At 39.8% G+C, this 12,788-nt stretch overlaps 1 protein-coding gene across 1 annotated transcript in view; it reads left to right on the top strand.

The window, feature by feature from the left end:
- LOC144267400 (inter-alpha-trypsin inhibitor heavy chain H3-like) overlaps positions 1–12,788 on the top strand; it is a 50,167-nt gene that overhangs the window by 21,255 nt on the left and 16,124 nt on the right. Inside the window, exons 7-13 of the mRNA XM_077821351.1 lie at positions 178–303; positions 519–635; positions 4,255–4,423; positions 5,322–5,447; positions 5,956–6,137; positions 8,806–8,991; positions 10,035–10,174. Of these exons, the coding sequence (XP_077677477.1) occupies positions 178–303; positions 519–635; positions 4,255–4,423; positions 5,322–5,447; positions 5,956–6,137; positions 8,806–8,991; positions 10,035–10,174 (1,046 nt within the window). The remainder of the gene's footprint in view (positions 1–177; positions 304–518; positions 636–4,254; positions 4,424–5,321; positions 5,448–5,955; positions 6,138–8,805; positions 8,992–10,034; positions 10,175–12,788) is intronic.

A 12,788-nucleotide genomic window follows, 5' to 3' on the forward strand; every position in this document is an offset into this window, starting at 1 on the left:
AATTACAAAGAAGAAGGCAAGTATATATGATGATTATGACAAATATTCAGTATTTACATATCTTACTGGATACGGTAGTTGGATATATTTTAGGAAATTATGTGGTAGAAAAATATATTTAACTTTTTTTTCCCTGTAATTTTATAAAATTTTGAATTCTAACCTACTGCTTTTCAGGGCCATGTGTCTTTCAAGCCAACTATTGATCAACAGCGAACCTGTGAGAACTGCTCAACATCTTTCTTGGATGGAGATTTTACTATAAAATATGATGTGAAAAGAGACTCTCCAGGCAATTTACAGGTAAATTCAATGGTGATTTGGGGAAGGGAAGGGTGTTAAAGCCTAATCCTGCAAAGATTTTCACACACTAACTTTTCACACATGAGAGTCCCATTGAGTTCACATGTGTAATGTTAATTACATGTTTAAGTCTTTTCGGGTCAGCTCCTACATTTTGAGCAGGTGATATACACAGCCTGCATGTTCTCATGTGCATCATGTTCTTTGTTTTTCAGATTATCAGTGGATACTTTGTGCATTTTTTTGCACCTGCGAATCTCCCCAGGGTGCCCAAGAATGTGATTTTTGTAATAGACATTAGTCACTCAATGTTGGGTCAAAAAATGGAACAGGTAACTTACTAGAAACTTGAGCATAAAAAAGGATGCTCCTTGGCACAGCACATTTCTTTAAATAAAATAAGCAGGATTAATCAATTTCAAACAAAGTTGCAGAGTTTATTTTTATTACTTAAGAGTTATCTGTGAGGACTGGTTGCAGATGTTCTTTCCTGTAGGGGCAAGGTTGCGGAAGATTGGCGAGGAGCTAAGTGGTGGACTGGGTACGTGACTGGATGTAAGCAGAGGATGCAGGCAGTTTCAATGAACTTTGTCTGACAGACCCTGCCGAAAGATATTGTAGCATAGCTCAGCATATTTTTGCCTGTAAACCAGTCAGTTTATGTAATAAGCATAAATCCTACATGTAAGAATGTAACTGGCTGTTGACCCCATGTAACCCCGAGATAAGAGCGGAGAATATAGCGCCACAGAGGACTCCCCCACGGTGGAGTCCTGCCTAGTCAGCTGTCCCCTGCAGCCCCTCCGCATATCCTAGGGCTCCCCGCTCAGATTGGAGCATAAGTTCTTCCTTCAATAAAGCATAGTTTACTATTCTTAGGCCTGAGTGTCTTCCTTTCCTGGTATCTTCCCCCCCAGCCCTTACAGGCACATTTCCCAACCTCATTCATAAACCACCCTAGATAGGACTTTACTATCACTCAAAATGCCATAAAGCTCTTTTAGCGTCCAGCACGCAACTGTTGCCTTAGGTTGTTCTATTATACTCTGCTTCACCTCCAGTTGGCTAAGCAACTGTATCATGGTAATAAATCCTAACACGACAAAACACTAGCTGAGGTTGCACAGATGGATTGTGTAAATTCTACTCCAGTTTTAAAAATCACTTGCGTTGACAGAAGAATTCTGAAATGAAAAGAGGCATTTTATGTGCTCCTTATATCTTTACCCAGAATGCTCTTCCAATCTAGGATTAACTCCGTAATTAATGCTTTCCAGCCCTCAGCCATTTCATAACTGAGGTCTGGGATCAGAACTTTGGCAACAAACCGAATTGGGCTGTGGTACAGGCATGCTGACTGCATTCATGTCTATGCTCTGCAAGCCTGAACTACATGGATATTCTTTTCCAGTTTTAGCCATTTTATATCTTTGTGTCTGAATTCCTCTTTAGGCCCATGCTAACATTCTGGATATAGTGTAAGGTTTGCCTTATTTTGCTGAAGCATTTGGGAAGGAGCTAGAAAGAACATAAGATAGGGTGTTTGATAATCTGGGAGTTGTAATATAGTGGACTCATGTTGGGAATGAATTATTGTTGCAGGCACTGGAGTTGAGCAGTTCAGTGTCATGGTTGGATGTGTTTGTCATTATTGCAAGAGGCATTCAGAGCTGGGAATGAACACTCCTAGCACATGTGTAAAAACTGAAATAAATACATACATTGTAATACCAGGCTATTGCTAGAACTGGTTGGGAATTTTTCAGCAAAATGTTTTTCATTGTAAACTGCTTATTCATGTAACCTCCAACTTTCCACAGGAAAAGGTTGGTCTCAACAAATTTCCTATTCTGAAAAAAACTTGGAAATGTTTTGAAATTGTCAAAACTTCCTGTTTTTGAAATGTGAGGCTTCTTTTTTGGTTTAAAATTTCAGTTAATTTATAGTAAAAATAAATAATTAAAATGATTTTGATTGGCCTTTTTAAGTTAGAGCATTTTGACATTATAGATATTAAACATTTTGACTGGCCGAAACCAAAGGTTTTTTTCTCAGCTTATTGGTTTGTGAACATTTGAGATTTTGACTTTCTGTCACAATTTGGAACAGGAAAATTTTTCTAAATCTCAAAAATGTTCTCAGGATGGGAAAACTATTTCTCATCCAGCTCTAACTGTTACACAGTGATGTTTGCTTCTAACAGGTAGACCAGTTTCTGTGCTGTGTATGTGGGTATGTATATGTCTCTTTTGTGGCAATTTTTATAAATATTATTACATACAAAAATTATATTACAAAAACATTATTTAGTTTGCAAAATCAAGTATATGATGGGAAATGCTAGTTTATGGTCCCTGTGCAACATAATTCCTACTCTTACCCTCTCGTGTGTTCATTCTGTGCACTGAATTAATAAGGGATCAGATGGAAAAGCAGTCTGTGATCATGTCATTAAAGACTAGATCATAATGCATATGCACAATGGGGCAGAATTAAGGCTGCACAAACCACGGTAAATTTAGTATTTCCTAGCTTCAGAACGTTGGACTTTGCAACCTAACTAGCACAGATTTTTAAATGTAATTTTCTAGGTTTTGTAAAGAAAAACAGTAAAAACAAATCTGATTAAGTTAATCTGTGATGTCCCCCTATGCATAATCATCAGGGTTTGAACACTGAATCTCCGGCATTGCAGCGCTTGAACTAGGAGACTAACTGTTTTAGCTGGCAGCCGCAGAATGCTGTGATCCCATAAGCAGGGAATACGCTGCTGGGACCATGTTCTGGATCTGGATGGGTGGCTGAGGTGGGGAGACCAGCTCAGTCCTTTCTTTTCTTCCCCAACCCCCTGTAGTTAGGGGAACTCCTTCCCCATATGGTGCCCAAAGAGTCGGTGGATGGACTGCTAGGACCATTTGCTGGGTCTGGAGAGAATATGGTTGGGAGAAGAGGAACCTGGTCAAGCTCTTCCCCTCCCCCCCATCCTCCTGCCTTCTCCCCCCACCACCACCTCTGCTACAGCTGCTCTGGCAGTTTGCAGAGTTTCTTGTAAAGTGTGGGAACCATGGGCCCACCTTTTTATAATGGTCAGATATTATTTTGGCAGGCTGCCAAAATTTTCATGAGAATTGCAATTGAGAGAAGGGAAATGACTATTTTCAACAGTTTATAATTAAGGGTACATCTTCACTGCAGAGCTAGCTTAGCCCACATGAGTAGCATCTGGGTTAACCTAATCCATGTCTCAGCAGCCACGGGCTGCAAAACCGTACCTGAGCTACTGGGTCCTCACTGGTACTGCACTACCCCTTGTCTGTCGCTAGGACTGCTGGAGATATACCCCATCATTCTTTGTGCTGCAGGAAGCTGAGCCGCTCTATGATTCTTTCCCAGTGAATTGTGCAAAAACTTGTCTGTCCTTCTGAGCACATGGAGGGAATTGTGGGAAGGTATTGGAGGACTATTAGCACTCAAGTGGTTTAGCCTGCATCCTCACTGCAAAGTGAGGATGAGTGAAAGCGGCATCCAGTCTCTAACCTATACCCCAGCCAGGCCAGCTAGCCCAGGTTTAAAGCATGAAACTTGGGTGAGAGGCCTTTGTATATGGATGGGAAGGTGTCGGGGGAATATGGGGTAATACCGAGGTAAGAGCCCGGGTTAACTCTGTAGTGAAGACATGCCTTAAGATACCTAAATGGAATGTCATGAGACCAGTGAAAGGCATCTCTCTAGCCTGAACACTGTTTCCCTGCCAAATTGCAAAGTTCTGTGGCAAACAATGGAGGCAATAGAGCATCTCAAAAAAAGATGGCAAGAATATCTTATTATGGAAAGCATCAGGTAATTTAAGTATAGGGGTTGTTACGAGCTGTCTCAATAATAAAATATGAACACGCTTCAGATTTCATGTTCTCATTTGTTTCTTTTAACAGTGATTATTATTTGTTCTAGACAAAGGAAGCACTGCTCAAAATATTGGATGATGTCAAAGAGAATGACCACTTCAACTTTATCTTGTTTAATAACAGGATAATACCCTGGAAGGAATACTTAGTCAAGGCTACCTTAGAGAATTTGAAGGAAGCACAGAAGTTTGTTCAATCCATAAAAGCCACAGGATGTAAATATCACTAAATTTTAACATATCTTTCTCTAAAAAAAATTTCATAATAAATACTTTGCACTTACATCTTTCCTCCAAGGATCTCAAATAGGGGCATGATGAAACCATATTTTCACATAACGAAAAATTGGTGTCACTCTTTGGCAAACAATGAATATGAATAAAAGGAAATGGAAGATGTATTTGCTGGTGGACAATTGACTCCAGCAGAAGAGAATAGGAAGGGATCTCTGGGTCTGAGGAAGGTGGCAAGAAAGAATCTGGCCAAAGATTGGGCATGGGAATAGGGTCTGGAGCCACAGAGGGCTTGTGAGTGAGTCATGAGCAGAAGGGAGTAGGAGGATTCAGCTGAGCTGGTGTTAGGTGAATGACTGCAGCATGTAATGGTGGCAGAAGGGATCCCAGCCAACAGGATGGAACAAAGAGGGATCTACAGCATTGTTCAAATGCTCTAAGGGGTTTGTAAAAAGCTAAGTATTTAGCATGATTAAAATTATACAATGAGCCAAACTGAAATGGCTACAACCATTAGCACAGTCGTATGATAAACCTCAATGCTACTGCACATATTGGTTTCCTTTTAGAAGCTTACCTTTCAAAGACATGTGCAGTAAACATGAAGAAAGCAATTGCAGGAGTAACCTGATTGCTCCCTCGTTTGATCTGAAGTTGCTGAGGGCCACAGCACCCCGTGCTGATATAAAACCACTCTGCATAATTTTTCTGTCTGTGCTACTGTCACATGGCTGTGAATAGAAGCGGTCAACAGTATCCTTCACTCCTAGAGAGGCCTGTAGGCTGTTGGTAGGCTTGAAACATTCTGGACTGACGCACAGTGGAACACTGTATACACTTGTACTTACTCTTCTGTTTTCTGTGGTCATGTCTTTTGCAGCGACAAATATAAATGATGCTTTAATAAGAACAGTTGAAATGATGAATGAAGCTCACAAAGAGAAGGTTTTGCCTGAGAGAAGCTCCTCTACAGTTATAATGCTGACTGATGGGAATCCCACTAGTGGTGAGTGTTCATAGTTATGCTGCCTGTGGGCATCCCACCATTGGTTGGAGCATCTGTAACTGCATCCCTGTGATCAGTCAGGTGCCACTCCTAAGGAGTGTCCAGAAAGCAAAGAACCCATACAGTGACCATAAAAATTATTTAGGGCAGCTATTCACTCCTATTCTGCTGAAGTTTGTCTATTTGGTTGAACCTTGAGACTATTTCTGGAAGGTTTAAAACATTATGGTATCTCTCATTTTTAATTGTCTTTATTTTAATTAGGAACTTTAACTGGTTTCCAAGTTAAAATCAGAAAAAATTGAACCAATCAAAAAATAAAGCCAGACCCATAGCAACTGCAGTTGGGACTTACCTGTAATATCTCTCCTCTCTAGGCTTGTACTTTCTCTATGCTAATTTTTTTGTGCATGTATTTTAACCACATAATAGTATTTTTCTAAACATGCTCTTTAAAGGGAAAGACTCTTCTCCGTAAAATTTAATTGCTTTCTGTGCTTTAATGCAGGAGAAATGAACCAAGGAAAAATTCAAGAGAATGTGAAAAATGCCATTCAAGGAAGATATTCCTTATATAACCTTGCCTTTGGCTATGATATGGATTATAATTTTTTAGAGAAAATGGCACTGGAGAACAATGGATTGACTCGCCGTATCTATGAGGATTCTGATTCAGCCTTGCAGCTACAGGTAGGAAGAAACATAATCACCCTAGCCACCAACTCTTACAGATATTAGAATTACCTAATGTACTTTGATGATGTACTTTTTCCAGCATAGCTAACAAGTGATATTAGTAAACAAAGACATGCTTTGTTAATGGTATCAAACATAGTATATAGTGGGGAAACTTCTAAGAATGAGTTTTAAAACTTGAGCATAAGAAATAAGACTAAAAATATTTTTTCTGGTTATTCAGAAGTGGTGTTGAATTCCATTTTGTTTAGGATGTTAAACTGCACCCATCACCAGGCCTGGTTTATTACCCACCGAGTCTCTTCAGGGTGCTGGGCCATTAAAAACACAGCTCAGCTGTGCATCATGAGGAGAAGTTTGTGTCTTATGGGTGGAGGATTATAGATATGGGTTTTCACCACTAGTTTTAAACTCTCACTGGCTGGCCACAGTGATTTTGCATTGAGCTGTGCAGTTGTATTTTCCTAGCCAAATACCTTCTGCTACTTCCTTTCAGTGTCTAGGAAGACTTCTGACAATTTTTGAAGCATAGGTCTGTCAACTCAGAGTGTGAATTGAAGGGGACCTGATGGAGTCTTATTCCCCTTATTAATACATGTAATACATGTGGATGAAGGCAGAAGAGAAAGGGGAGTTCCCTTTGTTAAATGTTCACCATCCAAAGTCATGTTCACTGTAAAAGAATGAGACATTAATCCAAAGCTTGTCTTTCTCTCCAACAGATGTTTGTCCTATAAAAGGTATTTCCCCACCTGCCTTGTCTCCCTAATCCCATGGACAGATCATTTTTTTTTATAACGCAACATTGTATTATCTTCTTGGTTCAGTATCCTGAGCGTGATAGAGAACATTATAGCCCAATACTATAAAGTGCTGAGAATAACATGAAAGTACTGATCAACTCTCATTAAATTCAGTGAAAGAGATTAATGCACTTCGCAACTGTCAGTATAATAACCCCCTAACTATGAAGCAATCACACCTCCTACTTGATCTATGTGTGTTACCCATATAAAGAATTTACAGTTGAACTCCAGTTTTAGGTTGATCTTATGAACGCCTGGTGATATGAACCATTTTTCTGCAGTTGAAATAATCATCTTTCTGCCACCGAATGTGACTTCAGTCCTTTAGCCAACGTTCAAAGTGGCTGTACAGGTTTGAAGAGACTGAGATTTGGTGCCAATAAATAAATAAGTCAGGCACGCTGTATGCGTTTGTTACCACTCATTATTGTAACAGTTTGGGTGTGTGGGAGGGGGCTCAGGGCTAAGGCAGGGGATTAGGGTGTGGGGCGGCACTTACCTCGGGGGGGGGCGGCTCCCCAGCTCCCACAGGCAGGTCCCCACAGCTCTTATGTGGAGGGGACTCCACACTCACAGGCACCACCCCCACAGCTCCCATTGGCTGCGGTTCCCAGCCAATGGGAGCTGTGGAGCTGGCACTTGTGGCGGGAGCCGTGCGCAGAGCTCCTAGGAGCTGCAGAGACATGCTGGTCAGAGTCGGGTAGGGAGCCTGCCAGCCTCACCAACCCTCCCACAGCACCAGCGGGGGTCTCAGGCTGCGTGCCACTGCCTGCTCCCCCGCCCCAAAACTAGCAGGGGTCTCAAGCCAGGCTTCACCACACACTTCCCAACCAGCACCTGCAGGGGTTCTGGGCCACCCCTCCCCCAGCACCCGCGGTGTCTCCGGACCGCCCCCCAGCCCAAGTTTTAGTTAGGGGTATATAGTAAAAGTCATGGACCATGAATTTTTGTTTATTGCCCGTGACCTGTCCATGACTTTTACTAAAAATACCTGTGACTAAAATATAGCCTTACTCGTTATGTACACTATCATTGAAGGATTGATAAATTAATTTATGCACCACATCCAATTTTATTTTTCAGAAGTTCAATTTTAGGAACTCAGTCTCCATTTACTTAATTAAAGGGGGTTTAAACTGGATTTACTAAACTAAACTAAAGATTTACACTTGTTAATTGGGCGGGGTGGGGAGGGGGTTAATAGTCTGGTAGTAAAGAGGTAGCCAGATTGTTGCTCACATCAGATATGCACACTACATTATAGTGAAAAAAGAAAAGGAGTACTTGTGGCACCTTAGAGACTAACCAATCTCTAAGGTGCTACAAGTACTCCTTTTCTTTTTGCGAATACAGACTAACACGGCTGTTACTCTGAAACCTGTATACTATAGTGCTCATCTTTGATAGAGAGATGTGGCTGTGGAAAGTAGTAAAAAAACCAATAAAACACTCTTCATATATAGATCTCAAAGTGCTTTACAAAGGGGTAAGCCTTCATTATCCAAAACAGGGAAACTGAGGTACAGAAGCTACATGTATCAGAGAGGGTCACAGATTTTGGGACTCCTGGTCTGGTTCTCTATCCACTAGAACACACTGCCTTCTAATGTAACATTTTCAACATGCAGTTTTTGAATTCATATAAGCAGCCTGGCCAATCGATTCAAAATGGAAATTTGTATGCTGGGACTATTTCTTTCTGCAGGCTATACCTCCACAGAATAAAAGAGGGCAAATTAGGTATAGCTTTCAGACTCTTGCAGCCCTTTGTTAGGCAAAATTTGAATGCCTGTGCAGTACCAGATAGTACAGACACTTTTATTTATTTGGATTTGATCCCTTTTTTCCCCTTACAGAGTTTTTATGATGAAGTGGCCAATCCCATGCTTCGAGCAGTGCAACTCCACTACCCTATCAATGCAACATCTGAATTAACTCAGAACAATTTCAATCATTATTATGATGGCTCTGAAATCGTGGTGGCTGGACGTATTATAGACAACGACCTCAACAGCTTTACTGCTGATGTGAAAGCTCAAGGTGTAAGTATTGGTTCTGCTGGGTGTTTATTTTAAGCCTGTTTTATAAAATGTCAAGGCTTGAGTCATGCCAGAAAAATCTTGCAGAAAACATAAAAACAAATAAGAAGACTCTACATCCCCACTCTATAAATGGAATGTGTGTGGCATATTTCAGTGGTCCTACTTATGGATAGTGGTTGCATAATCACCACTAAAAAAATAAGTTGGACATCCAACATACAGTTAATGGGTCAACTTGCAAAAATACCTAACTTATCTAAAAGTTTAAGTCTCTTTGAAAGTAAATGACATTTTTTTCTTTTGAAATGTTTACCAGCTGGCACAATGGTAGACAGTCTATCAAATGGCTCCTGTTACACTGATTTATGTCTCTCTACATGTGGTGGGTTGCCAGTGCCACCACTTCCTCACTGAAAAATAAATCAATGTTATTTGATCTGATAGATGAGTTCTAGCTCTCACCAAACATCCCATAGTGGTAGTTTAGTGTTTCAGTACTTTTGGGACGTGATAACTCAAAAGCATCCCACTATGAATGAGCTACTATGAATTAGCGAAAAGGAGATTAAATCTTCATGCTCTTGCATGCCATTGATTGAGAAGGAAGTCTGAGTATCCAGTTAAATATCTCAGTAACCCCATTGTTTCATATTTGATCTAAATTAAGTGTATTATTGCTGCATTGCCCTTGTATTACCAAATGTGGTAACACTGAGGTGCACTTGGCTGCTACTGTAATTGAACAGGGGTTCATAAAAATAGAGAGGTGTCCCAGAATATGTATGTTAGTGTCAGAGCATGGCATGTGTCCAAGTAGAGGTACCCAAAGCCCCACCAAAATTTCTTGTATTATTTTTCACAATTACAGACTAATTTCTTTATCTGACTATATCACATCAGTGTAATTAATTGAAAGTTATTAGAGACCATTTGTTAGTTGCTGCATTTCTGTATGTAAAAAATGCGTCCCTAATTGAAATACCTTTATGCAGTGGTGAGATCACTTACATTTTTGTAAACAGCAGATTCTCAATTTCTAACAGGCAAACAATGATGTGACATTTACTGAACAAATAAATATTGAAGAAACGGCTAAAGCTCTCCACGACCAAGAATACATATTTGGTGATTACATTGAGAGGCTTTGGGCCTATCTAACCATCCAACAATTACTGGAAAAACGGTAACTAAGTATAAAAATGTATACAATTAAAATCGCTTTGTGTGTTGGTAGTGATCAAAGCTTGTTACTATCAGATAACTGTTGGTTGATGTGATACGAGTTGCTTCAGTTCCCAGTAGACATGTACCCACATCATGAAATCCACTAAAGCATGTCAATCTCAGGAGAAGGGCCAAAGGACTAAATGGGCCATGGAAACTGAACAATTCTCTCCTCTCTTGAAATGGTCCATTCAAATCAGAGCTTTGGAACATTTGAAGGACAGCATAGAAAATCGTACACTTGTGCTGACACTTGTATCCTATAACTTCTGTGGATAAATAGAGCACTTCAGGCTTTCAATCTGTCACCTTTCACCAGCACTTAAATTCTTCCTAAATAAAATGACAAGGAACCCTCCTGTCCACCACCCCGCTCCCCTCCCACACACACACACATCTTTGACCATCACTGATTTGCTCTGCGTTCCAGTGGAAATGGACTTGGATCATTTTATTCCTCTTTATGTGGGACAAATTCTGCCTATGTGCATATAATTCATTTTTAATCATAGTGGTAGTAGGCCAGGCATGAGAGTCCTGAATCTCCCCTTCCCTTCCCCCCCCCCTTTTTTTTTTGCCCCCACCTCACTCCTCTCAGTTTCCATGCTTTATTTCCATCCCCCATAGCTGTCAAGTGGCGCTAAAGATTGGCACAACTCCACACAGATCGGGGGCATAAGTGAATGGAGCAACTTGGGCCTTGTAATCTGGGGTCTGAGTAGTTAGGGGAGGGTGCCCGGCACCAACATGCACCTTCATGAAGGCCCCCATTTTTGTTTTGGAACCTCCCTTTCCTGTACACATGCATTGTTTAATCATCACTATCTGTGGGGAGTTGGAAGATAGCCCCTGAGTTCCATTAATACCATTCCTTATCCTATAGTGTTCAGCACATACCCTTCCCTGCTCATCCCTTCCCCTCTGCAATTTCCTATTCCCTACTGACTCTAAGAATGAGGGACTAAATCTAGATAGAAACTCAAAGCAGCTCTAGATCTCCCCATGTATTACTGCATATGCCTAACTCAGATTCTGAATTATATACTATATATGCTACAATTATAGCAGCAATGTCTTTGCTTATTAGTCTTCTAAAGGCAAGCAACTTATTACTTTTAGAATAGACTCAGGTTAGAATTTAAATAAATTATTTTGTCACTCAATGGCTTTAGGAATCCTGAATACAATAAATATTTTTTCATTATAGATGGTCAGGCTTGATCATTTTTCTTTATCCTAGAATGCTTTCCCTCTAAAGTCAGTATTTAATGGAAACTACTGGCTCATGGGGACCTTATTAACTCAGGTGAACAATGCCACAGAAGCCAAATGCAAGATAAACATGCAGGTCTATATTCTACTTTACATCACTTCGTGGTTTAGAAAATGAGAGTGTAGAATGAATGGAATAGCACTAATCAAACAAGAACCAGTGTAGTAACATTAGATACCTATGTATAAAATAGACTGATAATGGAACATGTGGTATTGTTTTACATGTATTTTTAAATGTTGTTGCAAAAAAACTGTTGTAAATAGATCAATTGCATGTGCTTTTTACCTATATATATATATTTAATTCAGAGTGAGTCTTTCTGTTCAGGTTAAGAACTGCATTAAAAAGACCCAATAGACTTTATTTTAAATAAGCTGTTAGACATATACAACCAACAGCCCACTAGAAAATGCAAAGAAATACTAATTTTTATAGGAAACTCATTTTTATAGAGTATCATCTACTGATAGTCTGTAAAGTACTCTCTGGTGCATGCATGTGTGTGTAGTACTGCCCTCTACTGGACTTTAGGCTATAACCTCTCCATTGCAACACATAAAAACATTATTATTACTTGACTATGGATGGGTTGGCATTGGACCCGAACTTTAATCTGCACTCACATGAGTTGATACTAACTCAAAGTGTTGCATTCAACTCAGGGGAATTTTATATTAGATCTCATCTTGACAAATAAAGAGGAACTTATCACAGAACTCAAAATACATGGTAAATTAGATAAAAGTGATCATGACTTGATTACATTTGTTATGTGCAAATAGAATAACATCTAAGCCAGTAATATACATACTTGGTGCTTTAAAGGGACCATTTTCACAAAGCTGAAAACAATTATGAGCCAAATCAATTGAGAGAGAATTTAAACAGAAAAATGTGAATGATAATTGAGGTCTCTTTTAGAACATTTTACTAGATTACTAGCTGTCTCAAAAGCCACAAACCCACAATCAAGAAAGAAGGTCACGCTGGCTATTGGAAAATTGTCAAAAATGCAGAAAAATCAGAAGTGGTCAATAATTATATTTGTTCTGTACCTGTGGAAAAACACAGATGATGTATGCATATCAAGTGATGAAACACTTTCCATTCCATCACTAACTCAAGAGGATATTAAACAGCAGCTACTAAAGCGAGACACTTTAAAATCAGCATGTCAGGACAGCTTGCAACAGAGAGCTTTAAAAGAGCTTTCCGAGGAGCTCTCCGGACTGTTAATGTTGTTTTTCAATGTCTTGGAACACTGGTGAAGTTCCAGAGTACTGGGGAAAAGCTCACG

Source organism: Eretmochelys imbricata, chromosome 7 (assembly GCF_965152235.1).
Source record: "Eretmochelys imbricata isolate rEreImb1 chromosome 7, rEreImb1.hap1, whole genome shotgun sequence".
Taxonomy (NCBI): Eukaryota; Metazoa; Chordata; order Testudines; family Cheloniidae; genus Eretmochelys; species Eretmochelys imbricata.